Genomic DNA, 20,329 nt, shown 5'->3' with positions numbered 1-20,329 from the left:
TTCTGGTGGTGGTTGGGGAGGGGGCTACGGGGAACTGAACCTGGGATCCTGGAGTCTCAGGCATGAGAGTCTGACTGTGGGGCTCAAACCTGAGTCCCTGGTGCACTGTAATGTGTGCACTCAACCTGGTGTGCCACCACTCCAGCTCCCCAAGCACTACTTTCTATTACATGATAGTATTTATACATAACTTCTATAATGTTCCCCACCATTCACAGATGCATCTCTATGGTACCTAAAGTCTATCCTTGAAAAACAAACAAAAATCAGAGAAATGTTAACTCTTGACTAGTAGTGAGAGCTGCAGCCAATTTTCAGTTACTATACTATGGACAATTAAATTAGAATTTCATTGGTAATTGAAATTGGTACTTAAATGCGGACCTCTTAGAGAGTCAAGCAGTAGCGCAGCGGGTTAAGCGCGCAGGTGGCGCAAAGCCCAAGGACAGGTGTAAGGATCCTGGTTCTAGCCCCAGGCTCCCCACCTGCAGGGTAGTCGCTTCACAGGTGGTGAAGCAGGTCTGCAGGTGTCTATCTGTCTCTCCCCCTCTGTGTCTTCCCCTCCTCTCTCCATTTCTCTACGATGACATTAATAACAGTAATAACTACAACAATAAAAACAAGGGCAACAAAGGGAATATATAAATAAATATTTAAAAAAATTTAAAATGTGGACCTCTTAGAGCACCTATCACTTTAAATAAAAAGTACAGCATATAATCTTGAAATTGTTTGTTGTTAAGCCTGTTTGAATTTATTGAATAGATCAGGCCAATATCAAAGAAGGCTAAAGTCTCTGTGATAGGGAATTTAACATTTTAGAAAGCTGACATACCTCAGAGGCCGTGCTGCCAAGATCAACTGGATACTGTCAGTACCATTCTGTAAACTTGTTACAGTTCTTGTGTCCTGCCCAGTCAGATCATGTTTAATCGTGCTCTCCCCCCACTCCAAAACCAGACACAGTTTCTGAGCTCGTACTCAACTTTCACAAGTCACTGTTTTCACACTGAACAACTTTCTCAAGCAGCAACAGCTTTCGCTGGTGTTTCCCCGTGAGAGTAACTCCCACAGGCCTTTCAAATGGACCTCTGCTGAAGTTTAGCAGATTTATTCCAAGATGGGTCCAGGGCGAGCCTGATTAAACTTACTGTGTGACAGTAACACTAAAAGGCGCCTGTTTTGATAAGCAAAAGATTAAAACAGGAACGCACCTCTAATGGGAAAATGTGAGAGTAACAGCACTGAAACGTATGGGGGGGGGGAACATTCGACCTATGTTGCTGCCAAGAAGTCAATTACACTTCAAAAAACTTAAGAACCACTGTAACAACTTAAAAAAAAAATCTGCAATCCAAAGTTCATTCTCGGCTATTGTTACACTTACACACACTTACACACACGCACAGCGCTACATTTTTCAGAACATCGGGGCCGAAAACCAAGTCTGTGTGGCTGACTGCAAACCAGCGAGAAAACCGTTTTCTGCAAACCCATCAGTGGGGACATGATTTCCTCCTACCCACCTTTTTCTTCCTCCTCCTCCTCTTCCTCTTCGTCCTCCTCTTCCTCCTCCTCTTCTTCACTCTCCGCTTTCAGACCCTGCATTTCGGGCTCTTTCTCCGCCGCAGGCTGGGCGGGGGTTTCCTCTGCCTCCGCGGCAGGGCCGGACGAGGACATGCTGTTTACCTGTGGGCCGCGAGGAAGCCAAACGTCTCGGTCCCCTCCACCCTGCTGGGAAGATGGGGTCCTCTCCCCCAAGCCCATCACCCGACCCCAGCCTGCACAAGCAACCGGAGGCTGCAGGAAATGCGCCCTCAAAGTTGCCTCCTCCCGCGGCCCGCACAGCGGCGCGCGCTCCCCAGGGGCTGCCTCCCGCCAGCCCCTCCCACCGCCCGCCGCCCGCCGCCCGCCGCCCGCCGCCCGCGGCCCCAGCAGCCCGCCGCTCCGCGTCCCCTCCCCCGCCCCAGGCCGCTGTCCGAAAGGACGGAGCGGTGCGGGTGGGGGCTCCGCGGCGACCTGCCCGCAGCCCTCCTTCGCGACTCGGCCCTCACCGCGGCTCCCGGCGGCCGCGAGCGAGCCTGGCGCGCGAGGAAGCTCCGCGAGGAGAAGGCGCGCGGGCCGCTGCCTGGCCTGACGCTCGCGCCGCGCTCTCCGCTTCCCGGAATCAACAAAATTTTCAAAATGGCGGTTCGGGAAGGAAAGCGGGAATGCGGCGACCAATCAGGGGCCCGAGCTGGGAGTTGGCGCGCACGGGGTGGATGAGGAGGGGCAGGCTCGGAGCCTCCGCGGGAAGCCCCGGCTGACACTACGGCTCCGGGGAGGGGCTGAGGAGGAGCTCCCGGCGGCGGCGGCGGCGGCAGCGGCAGCGGCAGCGGCGGGCGGAGGCGCGGCGCGCTGCTGCCGGGACAGCTCGGCCTGCGTTCAGCTTCCTGTCGGCACTCGGCGGCTTAAAGCCTGCGGGCCGGAGCTCGGCTGACCCACCGAGAGCCGACTTGGCTACGCAGAATGGAAGAACCTTAGAGGGCATGTGGTGTATTGTCTGCACGGCTTGTTTCCGGAAAAGAGTTGTTGTCTCCCCAGTCTCGGCCTGGGGAAGGCGCTGGCTAGCGGGAGGTTAAAGAAGTTAGTTCTCCAGGTAGTCGCTCTCTACTGTATTTCACAGAGCTGGACGGGAATGACTTAGCTGACCAATCTCACGTAGAACTCCAGCATCAAGCAGGTAGGGACCAAAGCTGCTGTATTTCTGAAGACTGCCATCTGTAAGGTGCATTGTCAAGCAAAATCCTAGCACCTTGAAGGTTCACATCACCTTTGCAGGTGACAGGTAGATTTAACAGGCCTGTAAATGCCGGGGTGAGGGTGTGTTGTAATAGAAGAAATACAGTATTGCCCAGTCCAGACCCTTCTCCCAGAGTTCCACTTCAGCTCCCCAGATAGCTTTTATTAAATTCACCATTTCCAAAACTGAACTCTGTATTCTTCTTCTACCAAGTGCTCTCTTTCAGCATGTAATTCTCTATATTTCCTTCCACCTCTTTACACTAGCAACCCAAGGGATCCTTTCACTCCTTAGAGACTTAAAGGGAATATGATTAAAGTTTGCTCGAATGGACTCTGTGGTACAGGGTTAAGAATCAAACATTTTCTTCAAGTTCTCTGGTTTCCTTTTGTGCTTCTTTCCCCAACACAAGCAAATCTTGTCAAAATGTCCTCAGATTTCATACCATTTTCCAGAGCTGAGCAGTGCCATGGTAGGAAGAAAAAAAAAAGGAAACAGAAAGAGAAGAAAAGACAGCCACAACATAACACACAACAACCTAACACAGCTTCTTCTTCTTCTAGCCTTTGCCAACCTAACACAGCAATACACAACTACACGACCCAACACAGCACATAGCTAACCACATACCACTACACAAGAAACTACAACTACACAATAACACAACTACAGAGCAATACTACTATACAACAAATACAACTTTCTTAAGCATAATCTCATGCTTACATATACATCTTTTTTTTTTCTAGACTGTAAACTTTATAGGCAGAGACAATGTCCATTCCATTTACTATTTTCTCCTCAATTTGTACTGAATACATTAAAATATTTGTTTAGGGTCTGAGAAGTAGCTCAACTAGTAGAGTGCATTCCTTCTGTGCACTAGTCTCTGGGTTTGAGCCTTGTTTCCACATGGGAGGACCATGACAGCATCAGATGCTGGTGTGGTACTGGCATTTCCTTTCACTTCTCTGTTTTTTTTTAAATTTATTTATTTATTTTTTTACCAGAGCACTGCTCATCCCTGGCTTATGGCAGTGTGGGGGATTGAACCTGGGACTTGACAGCCTCAAAAGTATGAAAGTCCCTTTACATAACCATTATGCTATACCCCCACCCTCACTTCTCTATTTCTAAAAAAAAAAAAAAAGAAAGAAAGAAAGAAAGAAAAAGAAAAGAAAATTGGCTAGGGAAGGAAGGATCTGAGCTCATTTTCCAGTGCTGTATATTAACAAATAAATAAATAAATCCTTGTTTACAGAACAGGAGAGAAAGCACACTAGGTAGGGCCTGTGCCTTGCCATGCTTATCACTTAGATTTGACCCCAGACACCACAAGGGAGGCACTGAGGCTCCACAGGATGCTCCAGTGGTATGGTGTATCTCAGTCTCTCTTAATGAAAAAGTGACCCAGTGATGTGAAACTGTCTACATGAGGCCCCAACTCTGGGAAAAAAAAAAAAAAAGTTGTGTCCTAGAAGTTTGTTCAGCATATATTAATAGAACGGTGGATTTGCATCACATAAGCCAAAATAATAATCTGTTTTCCCCCTCTATTTCTCCCTCTTGCCCTTATGAATAAATAAATAAATTTTAAGAAAAACATTTAAGTGAAATGCACTCCTTTTTGTTTCCTAGCCAATGGTATGAGTCTGTTTGCAGGGTACTTAAAGACCTGCCGGCATTATCAACTTAGTAAATTAACAAAGTTTAAATAAACTGATGCCAGGATTTTTATTTAGACCTGGTCAAAAATATAAAACTGCTCTCATATGGACTAACAGTGATCTCCAAATAGTAACACATTTGGTTCTTCTAAAAATAAGATATCATACTCTATTTTGGTAGAGTTAGCCAAAGTGCACAGTTTAGTAATTTGAGATTAGGCTTGCAGTTATAGAGATATCCAGTTGGTTGATAAACTAGATGTTCTAGCTCTAACAATGGTCAAAGAAGATACTTCCAAGCAAGCAGTAGGAAGTAAGAAAATGGTAGTGAGACTTAAAAAAAGTTGGAGGATAACAAATAAGTAGTTACCAAAATTTAGTGTCTAGTTTTGCTCTAAATTTTGTATTATTTATACCAATATTAATGAATGAATCCTTTTCCACTGTTCCATGGATTGAGACAAAGATTCAGAGAAGCATAGAGCTTTGGCATGATGTCTCTTGCTTGCTGTATAAATGAAACTTTTCTTCTTACTGATTAATACTTGGTATTTGGATTACATAGATAATGCTTAATGACATTGCTATTATAATACCAAAGACAGAAAAATTAATGTCCATTATAGGTTGGCTATAGAACCTCAACATTATGACAAGATTATTGTAATGGAGTGTGATTTTAGAAAATACCTATTTTTTAGATCACAATCTCTACTGGGCCCCCAGAATTCAATAATTTTTATGACAATCTGAGTGTTGTTTACCGATCCAGTCTTTACAATTTACAAACGCAAACTATTTCTTTCCTTCTCTTTCTCTCTTTTTACAGTTAGGTGAGGTATAATTAACATAAAATGCATACCCCCACACCTATGGATATCTAATTTTTGACAAAAAGGCCCAAACTATTAAATGGAGGAAGAAGAATCTCTTCAATAAGAGATTGTGTTGAAACATGCAGAATAATTAAACTGAATCACTATTTTCACCACATACAAATGTAAAATCCAAAAGGACCAAGGACTTGTTGTCAGACTAGAAACTATCAACTACTTAGTGGGAAATATTGGCAGAACTCTTTCCCTTCTAAGTTTTAGAGACATCTTTAAGGATACAAATCCATTTACAAGGAATACAAAACCAAAAATAAACCAATGAGACTACATCAAATTGAAAAGCTACACAGCAAAGAAACTAACACCCAAACAAAGAGACTCCTTACAGAATAGAAGATCTTTACATCAGACAAAAGGCTAATAACCAAAATATATACAGAACTCATCAAACTTAGCAACAAAAAAAAACCAATGACCCCATCCAAAAGTGGGGAGATGATATGAACAGAATTTTCAAAGAGATCCAAAGGCCAACATACATATCAAAAAAATTCCCCAAGTCACTGATTGTCAGAGAAATGCAAATGAAGGTAACAAGGAGATACCACTTCACCCCTGTAATAATGTCATACATCAAAAAAGATAGTAATAGCAGTTGCTGGAGAGGTTGTGGGGATAAGGGAACCCTTCTGCACTGACAGTGGAAATGTAAATTGGTCCAACTCCTGTGGAGAGCAGTCTGGAGAACTTTCAGAAGGCTAGAAATGGACCTACCTCATGACCCTGCAATTCCTCTCCTGGGGATATAGCCTAAGGAATCAAACACAACCATCCAAAGAGATCTATGTTTATCTATGTTCACAGCAGCACAATTTGTAATAACCAAATCCTGGAAGCAACCCAGGTATCCAATCACAGATGAGTGTTAAATCTGCCCTTGTGCCATATATTCATAAGGGCCTTAAAGTTTTTCATTATACAGATGATATTTTAATATGGGGAAAATCAGATACAGATCTCTATTGCCTTACGTGATTTTCTCATTCCTGCTTTAAAGAAAAGCGGCCTTAAAGTAGCTCCTGAGAAGATACAGCTAATTCCTCCAATATCTTTTGTGGGGAGCCACATGTGCCCTCAAGGTTGCTATTGGCATGGCCATAGAGTTTATGTTCAAAGATGGTTCCTGGGTATCGGGCGGTGACGCAGCAGGTTTAGCGCAGGTGGCACTAAGTGCAAGAACCGGCTTGAGGATCCCAGTTTGAGCCCCTGGCTCCTCACCTGCAAGGGAGTCGCTTCACAGGCGGTGAAGCAGGTCTGCAGATGTCTCTTTCTCTCCACTTCTCTCTCTCTCCTCTTTCCTCTCAGCCAGCCCGTCAAAAACAACATATGGCGCCTACAATGTGGGACTGGACCTGCGCAACTCCCAGATAAGTGAAGACTTTGCCTACCTATGTACTATGGTCTTCTCTTCTACTTATGAAGAGGTTTGCCAAAGCCTCTACTGTTTCATCATGAGACAGTTACTCTGTCTCTGAAACATTTTGCTCTGGGCCACACTTTGTTTCCCTGACCAGGAACTTTGGTTTCTTGTGACCCTAATCATAGAGTTTGGGAGATGCACTGAGATTTCTATGATTAGCACCACCCTCCCTCCAGGGCATTGGTGGTTCAGTGGTAGAATTCTTGCCTGCTCCGCCCCCTCTCCTTGTCATACCCTGATTTTCACCAGTCACTTTTCTCTCCACCCTCTCTGCGTCGCATCCTGTTCCCACCCTACTGGGCTAGTATATTTATAAGGACAAGATTGTTTGTAGTTTTTAGTTTAGCTTAGCTTGGCTTAGATTGTGCTGCATCCTGCATGAATAAAGAGATACTGCATACAGCTCAACCATGAGTCCCTGGTTGTTACCCGCCGGTGAAGCCAGCCCGGCGAAAACAACATAGCCCGGCGAAAACAACATAGCCCGTCGAAAACAACAATCTTTCTTAGGTTCAGAGATTTCTCTAATGCAAATTCGTCCCTTAAAACCTAATGTCGGGAGTCGGGCTGTAGCACATTGGGTTAAGCACAGGTGGCGCAAAGCACAAGGATGGGCATAAGGATCCAGTTCGAATCCCGGCTCCCCACCTGCAGGGGAGTCGCTTCACAAGCGGTGAAGCAGGTCTGCACGTGTCTATCTTTCTCTCCTCCTCTGTCTTCCCCTCTCTCCATTTATCTCTGTCCTATCCAACAACGATAATAATAACTACAACAATAAAACAACAACGGCAACAAAAGGGAATAAATAAATAAAATAAATATTTAAAAAAAACAAAAACCTAATGTCACCTTTCCTTCTAACCTTACTCTTGCTTCCTTACAAAGTTTTCTAGGAAATTTAAATTGCTTAGGCAGTATTTCTATCTGCCTCCAAGCTGCCTCCAAGCACTGTTTGACCTGTTGAAAGGAAACAAACAGCCCTCCTCAAAATGTAAGTTAACTCCCGAGGCCTCCTCGGCACTGGAAAGGGTTAACCAGGCCCTCCAGGACATGCACCTTGTTCAATTCTCCCCCTCCTTTCCGGTAAACCTTCTAATCTTCAACTCCACCCCCACAGTAGTAGGGGCATTGTGGCAAGACCATGGGGTTCTCCAGTGGCTTCACACGCCAGTAGGAGGAGCTCCAAGACTCCTCACTGAGATAGACGCATTAGCATTCATGGTTTGCCAAGGGAGAAATAGGTCTGTGCAGGTCTTAGGGAAAGAACCGGATTTAATTATTCTGCCTTTTTCTCTCACAGCTACAGAGTGGCTTATACGCCATCATTCCCGCTTTGCCATAAGCTTCGTGGGGTTTCCAGGACAAATAGATAACCATTTTCCTTCTAATAAATTAATAGCTTCTTTACCTCTTCTGCCTCTACTAGCACCTAAACTTTTCTCTCGGGATCCCATTCCCTCTGCTCCTACTATCTTTACTGATGGTGGAAAAAGGGGAGCTGCTGCCCTTATATATTACCCAGACAAACAATCTCCTAAACCTCTCTTTACTGAGCTTCCTGAGAATTCCCCTCAGTACAAAGAACTTTATGCTATTTTCCTTGCATTAAAAGCTGTACCAGAATCCTTCAACCTTTTTTCTGACAGTGTGTATACTGTTAACTTACTCCCATGGCTTGCTCATTCTTATGTGAAAATTGATGACAACCCACTTTCCCCTCTCTTGTTTCAAATCGCCTCTATGCTCTGTTCTCGAACCCAACCACTGTATATTCAACACCTTCGTTCCTACAGCCCTCTTCCTGGTTCCCTGTCTGAAGGAAATGCTGCAGTTGACCGCCTTGCCTCCACAGGAACTTTCCCAGTCTCTGTCTCTGATCCTGCTAATTTTCATTCTCTAACCCATGTTAATCTTAAAGGCCTTTGAGCTCGATTTCCTGATGTTCCTGTACCACAGTTAAAACATATCCTCGCTACATGCTCTTCTTGTGCAAGTCTCATAAAGACACCTGCTATCCAGACCCTTGGGGTTAACCCCCGAGGTTTAAAAGCTAATGCTATTTGGCAAATTGATGTCACCCTCATACCAAACTTTGGCAAACAAAAATATGTGTTTGTCTCAATTGATACCTTTTCTAAATTTATGTGGGCTACAGCTCAGACAGGAGAAAGTTATAAAAAGCTTAAAAGCCATATGCTCTCCTGTTTTGCTGTGATGGGCTTACCTCTTCAACTGAAAACTGACCGTGGACCGGCATTTACCAGCAAGCAATTTAAAGATTTTTGTTCCCTCTGGAACATTACTCATACCACAGACATTCCCTATAATCCACAGGGACAAGGCATTGTCGAGAGGGCCCATCAAACCCTTAAGGCTCAATTAAATAAAATTAAAGGAGGAATGTACCCCCGAATATCCAGCTAGCAAAAGCCTTAACTATGTTAAATCTCTTTAATATTTACAATAACTCAGACCTACCTCCTATCATTCTTCACTGGAAAACACCATCTACCCTCCCATCCATTAAGGTCAAATGGAGAGACCCACTCGATAAAATTTGGCAAGGGCCTGACCCACTATTGACCATGGGAAGGGGTTTCGCATGTGTTTTCCCTCAGAATTTCTCTAAACCCATCTGGGTTCCTGCCTGCCATGTCCAACAATACCCACAGGATGGCGCTGTTATCCCTGAAGAACAAGAAATACTACAAGAGGACCAGATGCAGGATACATCCCAGGACCCGTAATACGACACGGCAGTACCTACAAAATCTGGCTCACAGAGACCTCTCTGCTACCCTTTCCCTGAATGTCTTCTGTTATAACTGGCCAGTTGTGTTTTGTGAGTGAGTGTGTTGAATGACAAAAAAATTTTTTTTTGCATGACCCATCTTCTCGGAGTACTCTAAAAGGTAATTGGCATTATATAAAAATGCTGGACGCAGCCAAAGTTTCTAGAGACGTCCAGAAACATTCCAAAATTTTTGTTTTTCTCCCTCTTTTGAATTTTATATATAGTTTTTGGTATATATGTAAGTGTTTAGTCTTAAACTGTGTGACTAATGACAGATATAAATTTGTTTTTTAAATGATACGTTTTTATAACAAAAGTTCTTTTTCCTCCAGTGTGTTATAACTAAATGTTTATGGGTATGTCTCAAGTTTGGCAACACTCAAAAGTGTAACCCTACAGCTACATTATTACCAGACAAGGTAAAAGTTAATTTGCTAAGGTAACTAACTATTTAAGGTAAAAGTCTAAATGTTTAACGTGACTATACATTCCCAAAACTAAAATATATAAATTTTATATACAGGACACCCTTGGAGGGCCCCCAAAGGTGCCCTGTAAACTATCTTGTGGAAATTAATCCACAACAGATCTGGCATCAATCTGGCACTGTAAACGTTAAAATCATTGTCACGAAAATGCGTTAACTCTCTAAGCAATTTGAGTCTGTTTAAAATACATATTTTAGCTAAAATTGGTCTCAAGATCCTGTGGTAGAGATTGCTACAGGAGGTCACATTAGAAGACCTTTAAATAAAATCATAAAGAGATTTAAACCAATTATAATCATCGAGGTATCAACTATAACAAACCTATAACTTGTTACAAGTCCAAATTAACCACGAGAAGCAGATTGTTTGTGTTTCTTTCACAGGAATCCCAGAAAAACCATCTGAACCCCTGCACATCCAGACGTCACCTACTAGATGGCACAACTACAGTGGCACACCTCCCTAGATGTCACTTAATGCGATCTGAAGAACCTGATACACAGACTCCAAGGACAGAACTTTCTTAATGCTTGCTTGCCGTTCCTGCTTCTGATTTGCCTGTCACGTGTTGGCGGTTCCAGCTGGCTATCTACAGAAAAGCAGAATTCCAGCGGCTGACCTCCCTCATGCAGCGTCTCATCCCCTGCCAATTCTTCCCCTAGCCATCTACTTTGGACTGAGATTTGTATCGGACTTTCTGGCATACCCTATAGACATTTTACACAATTTTAAAGCAGCTTATTTCCTTTCACGCTGCTGGTTTTTCATAGACTGATCCTGAGTAGTTCATAGACTTTACAGACTGTTGCCTTGAGGACTATACAATGCCAAATAGCCCCTCTGTTTGGTGGGTCATGCCCTCCCGCCTCCCCCTATTATGTACCCTTGCCCCTACCCCCCCCCCCCCCCAAGCAGGGAATGTTCCTTTACACACCAATCCTTCCCTTCACTTCACACTGGCTTTTACTACTCCCCTACTTGTCCCTTCCTGTTTTGTTATGTTATTTAGGTTTATGCCCAAAAGGTTTCTGCTCCATGATAGTCTTTTACAGACTTTGAACTATCTTATGCTATTACTAGATAGATAGAAAAGATGTAGAGATATTGTGAAGAGATGGTTGAGCAGGCTGCGCTTAAACCTATGAGATGAGTCCCTCCAGGTAAGTCTCTATCTCTCTAAAGAGGGGTTGAGCACAGGAGGATGCATAAATCTCACAAGGTTGGCAGCCATTTAAGCCTTCCCTCCTCCACAGAAAGTCCTACATCTTCCTACCTGAGCACGGCACTCTTTAATAACATTTAAGCCTGCTCCATTCCATTTTTCTTTACTGTGTCCATTTAGATATAAAGGGAAAGGAGGAGATGACGCTGAGGAATTATTCTGATGCAGTCTCCGCCCCCAGGTTTTACCACGCCCTGCAAAATCCTAGCAGTGCCCCCGTCAACCAATCCTGGCCCCACACGTCACCCCTGGTTGTTGCCCAATAAAAGCCCCCTCACCCCCCCTCGCTCTCTCTGGGCTCTCGCCCCCCCCCCCCCCCGGCTCCTTCGGCTCTCTCTCAGATCTCTCTCCCTTCTCTCACCCCGTGGTTAGGTAGTGGGGATGGCCATTGTCAGCTGACTCCACGTGGCCTGAGCCACCCCCCCATCCTATAATAAAGATTTGTGTACCCCACTTGCTCTGGACTTCCTCTCTCTTCTCCACGGTGCAGCCCAGTGCAGTAATGGAATACTACTTAGCAATTAAGAATGACAAATTCACCTTCTTCACCTCATCTTGAATGGAGTTTGAAGGAATTATGTCAAGTGAGATAAGTCAGAAAGAGAAGGATGAATATGGGATGATCTCATTCATGGATAGAAGTTGAGAAATAAGAACAGAGAGGGGAAACACAAAGCACAACTTATCCTAGATTTGGTATATTGTACCAAAATGAAGGACTGGGAGTAGAGGTGCTTTCAGGTCCTAGTGCTTGATGGTGGAGGAGGCTGGGAGGTGAGAATGCTTTCCAGAAAACAAGAATTTTACGTATGTACCAATAACTATCTACTGTAAACTGTAGATCCACCCAATAAAAAAGATAAATAAAAGAATGCACATAATGAAATTATATGGGCCCAGGTGGTGACACACCTGGTTAAGTGCACATAGTACTATGCATGAGGACCTGCGCAAGGACCTGGGTTTGAGACCCTTCTCCCTACCTGCAGGGGGGATGCTTTACTCTCTCAGTCACCCCACTTGCTATTCTATCAGATTAAAAGAAAAAAAGTAGGGAGAAAAAAAAAACCCAAAAAAAAAAATGGATTCCAGGAAGGCTGGATTTTTAGTGCCGGCACCAAACCCAAGTGATAACCCTGGTACCAAAAAAAAAAAAAAATGCTATCTGATGAGATGAGCTTTGACAAGTGAACATGGGACTATAACCACATCAAAATAAGGTACATACTCTTTACCTCCAGCCAGCTTTCCTCTCTCTATCTCTCTTTTCTTTTTCTTTCTTTCTTTTTAAAAAATTTTTCATAGATACAAGGGCAAATTGAAAGGGAAGGAGAGGTAGGAAGAAAGATATCTACATTATTGCTAGCTTTTGAAACTTCCCACCTGGTGAGGATCAAGGACTTGAACTTGGGTCTTTGAACACATTAATGCACACTTTACCAGGTGCAACACTGCCCAGCCTCCTAACCTTGCTTTCTTTTTTTTTTAATTTCTTTTTTTTTTAATATTTATTTATTTATTCCCTTTTGTTGCCCTTGTTGTTTTATTGTTGTAGTTGTTGTTGATCTCGTTGGATAGGACAGAGAGAGATGGAGAGAGGAGGGGAAGACAAGGAAGGGGAGAGAAAGATAGACACCTGCAGTCCTGTTTCACCACTTGTGAAGCGATTCCTCTGCAGGTGGGGAGCCGGGGGCTCGAACCAGGATCCTTACACTGGTCCTTGTGCTTAGCGCCACCTGCGCTTAACCCGCTGTGCTACTGCCCGACTCCCCTAACCTTGCTTTCTTGATGAAGATTTCTTTGTGTCTTTGAAATAGATTTCTCCTGACTTTGGCACTATGTTCTTTAGAACTTTGTTTATATCTTTATTATAGTAATAATGGGTTGCCATTGCAATTACTAAATTACTTCTCTATATTTTATTTTATTTATTTTACCAGAGCACTGCTCAGTTCTGGTTTTGGTGGTATGGGGGATTGAACCTGGGACTTAAGAGCCTTAGGCATGAGAGTCTCTTTGCATGACCATTATGCTATCTACCCCCTATGTCTCTATCTTTATTTCTTATTTTATACTGGTGCTATAGACCAAACCCAGGGCTTTTTACATGTAAAACATGTACTTGGTCACTTAGCTACATCACTAATCACACGTCTGGTAACTTGTCTGCTTTGAGGATCCTTTCTGCAAGGAGACTTCCCTTCAGACTCTTTAAATACCCTTTCATTCAGCTCCAAACCTATGCCAGCCACACAGTTACATGAAGAACATTCATAGGCATGGTTTTACATCATAACTCTGTGACTAGGCATCTGACCCAAGTTGGCCCAAATAGTTCCTTTCTTGGGAATTTGGAATTGAAAGAGACTAATAATATGAGAGAATCAGAATAAGAAAGGAATATGAAAATTCATGATTATTTCCAGTTTTCATTTCCAGCTTGCTGAGGAAGCTTGTCTGTATCTACTGGATTTTTTTTTTATTATACCCCACCATGGCTACAGTGAGTCTTTCATCTCCTGAACAATCTGGTGAGGAATAGATAGTATATTCATGCAAAGAGACTCTCATGCCTGAGGCACTAAAGTTCCAGGTTCAGTCCCCACAACACCATAAACCAGAGCTAAACAGTGCTCTGGTAAAAAAAAAAAAAAAAGTAAATAAATAAAGTAATATATATAATAAATCACCTAGAATTAAAAGAAGAAGAAGAAGACTGTTATTTTCTGAACAACCATCCAGACCTTGCCAGATCTACACAATGAGGTCAAGTAGAAGTAGCCTGTACTTTGATTTCACACCAATGGACTTAAGTTGAGGAAGGTAGCAGTATGATTATATGGTAAGAGAGAAAGATAATAGGAATGAGGTAATTTTTAAAAGAATAAAGGGATAGCTTAGGAAATTGCACAGTGGCTAGAACTTTGGGCTCGGATACATGATGTCTTGAGTTTGATCCTTGGCACTACAGATGCCAGAGTGATGCTCTAGTTCTCTCCATTTTCACTCTTATGTCAATAGATAAAATAAGGGAGTTAGGTTATAACCCCTCCCCTCCCCTCCCCTCCCCTCCCCTCCCCTGATAGCTTTCCTATTCTTTAAGTCTCTGGGAGTATGGACCCAAGGTCATTGTGGAATGCAGAAGGTGGAAGGTTTGGATTCTGTAATTGCTTCCCTGCTGAACATGGGCAATGACAGGTCGATCCATACTCCCAGCCTGTCTCTCTCTTTCCCTAGTGGGGAAGGGCTCTGGGGAAGCAGAGCTCCAAGACACCTTGGTGGGGTTGTTTGTCCAGGGAAGTCTGGTTGGCATCATACTAGCATCTGGACCTGGTGGTTAAAAAGAGAGTTAACATACAAAGCCAGACAAATTAACATACAAAGCCAGACAAATTGTTGACCAAGATTGGACCTAAATGCTGGAATAGCACAGATGAAGAGTTGAGGTGGGGGGGGGGGGGGTCCTCCATTTTGTAGATAGCTAATAGGAATATTTTAGTTATATTCCAAAGGGTCTGTGTCTATACTAGTTTCTTCTTTTTCTTTTTCTTTTTCCCCCCCTGAGCCTGAAATCTGATATGCAGGTGAATCCAAGTCATTGTCTGGGGAGATGATGTCATGAAGGACCAGAAAGCTGGATCAGGGAAGAGAGTAGCTCCCTAATATGGGAAAGGTGTATACATATTGTTGACTATAAACCCCATCCATTTGATCTGATCTGCGGCCCATATTCAGCTTAGGAGCCTATGTGACCTCTGCATCCCTGTAAATCAGAGCTCACATTCTGTGGTCATGAGTAGGAACATTCCAAGCTGCCCCAATATCAGGACCCATCTTCCTCAGATGGTAGATAAAATATGTTATCCTAACCCCCTTCGGAGGATGGAACATTCTCTACCATTGTTGATGCAAGTTGAGGGCAAGATCCTATGGGGGCCCACAAAGGGTTCTATTGTGTTGTTCCTGATATAGATGACTGGTACCAATGGAGAGAGGAGTTTATTTGAGGTTTAGGCCCATCATGTATGTTTGGGAATCTCAGGACTCCCTGATTAGGGCCCCAGCTGATGGGGGTGGCCTGATAGTGAGTAGAGAGTCATCGATAAAGTATGGCAGTCTCTTGCTATTATTCAGCTTTTGCTGTCCTTGCTTTGATAAGGTTAGCTTTGGAGTGAGTGAGAGAACTGTAATAGGAAGTAGGTGATGAGGGTATCTAAGTCTAAGTAAGACACTATTTCATTATGAACTTTATACTAACTTACTAAAGACTACTGTGTATTTTTGCTTTCAGGTATATATTTTGCCCCAATTTATGGATACATGTGAACATATACTCTATCTCATGGGACGTGGTCTATATCTAGGTTTTGGGACTTTGTTAGGAAGTGAACCACCTGGAATGGAATTAGAGAATCCTATGAAAGGAAAGGTCTCACCGGAGTAATGAGGCTGAAAGGTTGACATTCTGTGCCTGACGTCTTTGGACACAGTCTGAGGTGAAGCATGCTGAGGTGGTACTCGTTGTGTTGATTAGGCTGGGATCGGCAGATGCAATATCATTTGGTATGAATTGAGAGAAGCATGCAGGAAAGTGAGCCCCACCCTAGAGGTTCCAGGACTGTGGGAAATATAGGCTCTATAGAGGAAGCGGGAGGCTCCTGCTGTCTTAGGGTTTAAGATGACAATAGACAGTCATTGCTATAATCACATTGTTTGGCAACTGGGTTAACTTTGAAATATTCCTTTGTTAGGATTTGCTGTATCATACACAACATCAGCATAATTTATGTTCTTTGATTTTATTTGTATATAGCTGTGCCATCGGTTGCTTCTGTTTTCCCTGGTCTAAGCTTTTAATAGAGTCAACATATCAAAAACTCAGCCTATGTATTAAAAAGATTTAATCTGTGCTTTAAAAAGTTTGAGAGATTCAATCAATTTTCCCCTCTCATATTAATTAAATAGGGATTTATATGAGTACAAATTATTAGGAGTGTTCATAAACACCATTCCCACCACCAAAAGATTGTGTCCCATCCTATTCTTCTTCCCCCTGCTTCCTGCCCCTTGAAGCTGAACATCCACCCTCCCCCTCAAATCAGGGTTTTTACTTTGGTGCCCTACTCCTCTTTTTTCTTTTAGAGGGTGAGAGACAGAGGCAAAGAAGAAGAAAGAGAAAACAAGAAAGGAGAGACATTGCAGGACTGCTCCATTGCTGTGAAACTCCCCTTTGCATGTCATGTGGTGGCAAAAGGAGGGGAGACTTGATGTTAATTCTTATCACTACCGCCAGCAATATTTCAGACTAGCAAGTATTCTGTACATAGTAGTAGAATGAATGAGAATACTAGAGTCTCTCCCATATGTATATGTATATTTATATGTATATGCATATGGTTCATTTTAATAAGAGAGGGAGAGATACAGAGATGCTCAGCTCTGGCTTATGGCAGAGCAGGAGATTGAACCTGGGATTTTGGAGTGCTAGGTATGCAAATCTTTTTGCATAGCAACTATGCTATATTCTCCCTTCAACAGACACTTTAGAAGATGTATTGTTGCAAAGCGCAAGGACTGGCAGAAGAATCTCTGTTCGAGCCCCTGGCTCCCCACCTATAGGAGAGTCGCTTCACAGGCGGTGAAGCAGGTCTGTACATGTCTGTCTTTCTCTCCCCCTCTCTGTCTTCCCCTCCTCTCTCCATTCCTATCCAACAAGGATGACATCAATAACAACTACAACAACAATGAAAAACAACAAAAAGGGAAAATTAAAAAGAAAAAAAAAAGATGTATTACTGGGGGCCAGGTGGTAGTGCAGCGCAGCCAGTTGAGCACACATTGTGCTAAGTACAAGGACTGGTGTAAGGATCCTGGTTTGAGCCCCTGGCTCCCCCTACCTGCAGGGGGGTCACTTCACAAGCTATGAAGCAGGTCTGCAGGTGTCTATCCTTCTCTCCCCCTCTGTCTTACCCTCTTCTCTTGATTTCTCTCTGTCCTGTCCAATAACAACAATAGCAGTAACAACAATAATAACGAGGGCAACAAAAATGGGGGAAAATGGCCTCCAGTAGCAGTGAATTCATAGTGCTGGCACTGAGTAGCAGTGAATTCATAGTGCTGGCACTGAGTCCCAGAACTAACCCTGGATGCAAAAAAAAAAAAAGTATTGTTAACAGGGGGCAGAATGGAGAAGGGGAGAACTAAAGCATCATTCTGATACATGAGTCCTATATGCTTCAGAGTTCAAGAGTTTAACCACTGTGCAACATCCTGTCCCCTAAGAATGCTAGAATCTTTTACTGACCATCCCTTCCCTCTCCCTGTGTCACGTAATAAGCTCCATTGATTTGCAGTAACTTGCTTGATAAATTTATTTCCCAATACTTATACTTACCTCCTCCCCAATAGAGAACTCTGATAAGTTAATTGGTACCCACTTTGTCTGGCCTCCAGATTAGAAAATTGCCAGATAAAAGAAAAGATAATGTCTCTTTTCAGCCACCAGGTTCCAGATGCCATCAGGATGCCGGCCAGGCTTCCCTGGACTGAAGACCCCACCAATGTGTCCTGGAGCTCCACTTCCCCAGAGACCCACCCTACTAGGGAAAGAGAGAGGCAGACTGGGAGTATGGACCGACCAGTCAACGGCCATGTTCAGCAGGGAAGCAATTACAGAAGCCAGACCTTCCACCTTCTGCAACCCACTAAGACCCTGGGTCCATGCTCCCAGAGGGACAGAGAACGGGAAAGCTATCAGGGGAGGGGATGGGATATGGAGATTGGGTGGTGGGAATTGTGTGGAGTTGTACCTCTCCTATCCTATGGTTTTGTTAATTTATCCTTTCTTAAATAAAAAATAAATTTAAAAAAGAAAATAAAGGCATATTATAAACAAAAAAAGAAAAGATAATGGATGAATATAGTCTTTAATACTAATTTGCATATTTGAAGCTGTTATAAACCAATTGTTTTTTTCAAGTTAATTCCTAATATTCTCTAAGTTATAATGTGATTGAGTAATACTACACTGCTTCTGACCTATATAGACATGTTATACTTATAGGTAAATGAGTGAATGAATCAGTGAATGAAAATGCATTTAATAAGCAACTGTCTATTTTTCCAGTAAGGATTATGTCACTCCCAGCTGGTTTGGGTTAGTGATACACAATGCTTTCACTGCTGCCTTTTCTTCTGTTTTTATCTATGTTACTCGGGATGCTCTTCAGTTTGCTAGTTCATCCTTCATTAGAACTCTCCATGAATAAGTCAACCTGCTCCGTCCCAGCACTTGGCTCCAGTGAGAACGAAGGCTCTGGCAATGCTCAGCCCATAATTAACTGCTCTTGCCTTGTCTTGGGGCCCTGACAGGTGGCAGGTATCGATAATGCTGGCAAAAGACTTGACTTGCCCTGGCTTGTACAGCTAAACACATCTCTCCTGAGAGCAAATTCACCTCCTGGCAACTCAAGTTGAAATAGTAGGGAGGCTGCATTAGCAAAATAGTAAAATGGAAGGGGTTGGTTTGGCAAAATTAAAATGACTTAACAGAAGTGTCTGAGAGCACAGTCTATTTGAATAGTGTTAAGTGTTGTGGTTAAGACAAATGGAAGGTGAGGAAAGGACTGAGGCAGAGGAGGGATGGAAGTAGTGACTATCTTGAACCTCAGTGGGCAGGTCACTGACTTTAAATCCGAATCTCTCAACCCCAGAATTTCTAGGACCACACTCGCCGCCTCCTTCCCAGAAGGGTGCGCTTTTAAGGGGGAGGGGGAGGTGTGTGCTTGCAGGCTTTGTGGGGAGGAAAGGCAGCACAGACGGCGCATGGGGCCACCACTCTCCCGAATAAACAGCAGGGGGAGAAGAGGAGCGTGGCGAAGGGCGGGATGGAGAGCGAGGCAATTGGCGAGAGGGTTGTGGGAGGAGACAGTTGCGAAGGAGCAGCCAGTTGGGAGACCCAAAGTCGCTGATACCCAAAGCGACTGACTGGAGAAACTGACAGCGGCCCGCAGCGGGCGCGCATCCACAGGCTCCCAGCTCATCTCTTCCCCGCGCTGTGCTCGAGGTCAGCAGCGGCGCGGGGAGTCTTCCGCGCTATAACGCTGCTGGGGCGCACAGCACTGGCTGCAGGTTCGGCCTCTCCAGGCTGTCACCTTCTCCTTTGCTCGCTCCTCCGAGAAGTGTGCAGCAGGCAGAGTAAGTACCCAGAGGGCGCCCCCCCCCACCTCCGCCATCCCGGCTTCTCCTCCGCTGTGCACAGGACCCCTCTTCTCTTACCCCTCACCTCCTCGCCGTCTCCCTCTTCCCTGGGGCGGCTTCTGAAAATCCGAGCCCCGAGCTCTGTTTTTCCAACCATCTCTAGGTGTGCGGCGCCATCGCAGATGCAGTTTCCCGCGGGAATTTGCACTAATTTCCAGGTGGAAACATCACAGCTCCTCTCCTTCCAGAGTATATCACCCCTCACGCATCCCTGCCCTCAATACTATCTTAACCTTGGGGAGAATATTGCCCCAATAGTCAAAGTAAATGTACCTTTTGTATCTGCACCAAAGGCAGTGTTGAAGTTCTTTGGGATTATTTTTTTTTCTCACTGAAAATTAAATGCTGATACATTTCTAAGGTTTTCTGGCTGGTTGCATTGCTAGCACATGTCACAGACAAAGTAATAGCTCCTTCTTAGGCACTGAGATTCTGAGTCAGAAATTTAGACTGTATGTATGTATATTTGTATTGTACGTTTGTGTGGGTGCATGCACAAATACTTGCAGATATTAAAAAAAAACCACTTGATGTGCTTTTCTGTGCACTCCTCTAGAAATCTCTTGAAAGTAAAGTTTGCATAGGAGAGAGGCACCCCGCATTTGGTAAGTGTGACCTAAAAATATTAGTGTTAATTAAAAAAAGTAAAACACCTCTTGTAAGCTGGTGCCACTGCAAGTTGATGAATTTGATGTTGGTTCTCAGATGGCAATTTTGGGACTGTGGAGGGTAATCGGTCATTTGGAAATTTTATATAGAGGTTAAGTACCATTCTTCTAAAAGTCCTTGCTAAGGAGTCAG

General features: G+C 43.8%; 2 protein-coding genes and 1 long non-coding RNA gene across 6 annotated transcripts in view; 2 read left to right on the top strand and 1 right to left on the bottom strand.

Annotated features, from left to right (window-relative positions):
• Positions 1–2,201, bottom strand: part of DEK (DEK proto-oncogene) — a 31,176-nt gene extending 28,975 nt beyond the window's left edge. Inside the window, exons 1-2 of one of the 3 annotated variants that reach the window (XM_016195298.2) lie at positions 2,055–2,201; positions 1,527–1,689 (exon numbers count right to left, since the gene is read on the bottom strand). In XM_016195298.2, the coding sequence (XP_016050784.1) occupies positions 1,527–1,680 (154 nt within the window). In that variant the 5' untranslated portion in view covers positions 1,681–1,689; positions 2,055–2,201. Of the gene's footprint in view, positions 1–1,522; positions 1,690–2,054 lie in introns of those variants that run through there. The other 2 variants (XM_016195299.2, XM_060189322.1) reach the window with 2 other exon arrangements.
• A 237-nt stretch (positions 2,202–2,438) lies between these two features.
• LOC132538056 (uncharacterized) lies at positions 2,439–10,872 on the top strand. The gene is made up of 2 exons (XR_009549470.1): positions 2,439–2,722; positions 10,431–10,872. It is a non-coding gene; the product is annotated as an uncharacterized LOC132538056 (long non-coding RNA).
• An 8,305-nt stretch (positions 10,873–19,177) lies between these two features.
• The window catches only part of RNF144B (ring finger protein 144B), a 248,435-nt gene continuing 247,283 nt past the window's right edge, over positions 19,178–20,329 (top strand). Inside the window, exon 1 of one of the 2 annotated variants that reach the window (XM_060189308.1) lies at positions 19,178–19,465. The gene's annotated coding sequence lies outside the window, so the exon portion shown is untranslated. The remainder of the gene's footprint in view (positions 19,466–20,329) is intronic. The other variant, XM_060189307.1, reaches the window with a different exon arrangement.

This window comes from Erinaceus europaeus, chromosome 4, assembly GCF_950295315.1.
Source record: "Erinaceus europaeus chromosome 4, mEriEur2.1, whole genome shotgun sequence".
In the NCBI taxonomy this organism is placed as follows: domain Eukaryota; kingdom Metazoa; phylum Chordata; class Mammalia; order Eulipotyphla; family Erinaceidae; genus Erinaceus; species Erinaceus europaeus.
The sequence above is the reverse complement of the archived record's forward strand: the minus strand, read 5'-3'. Positions and strand labels throughout refer to the sequence as shown.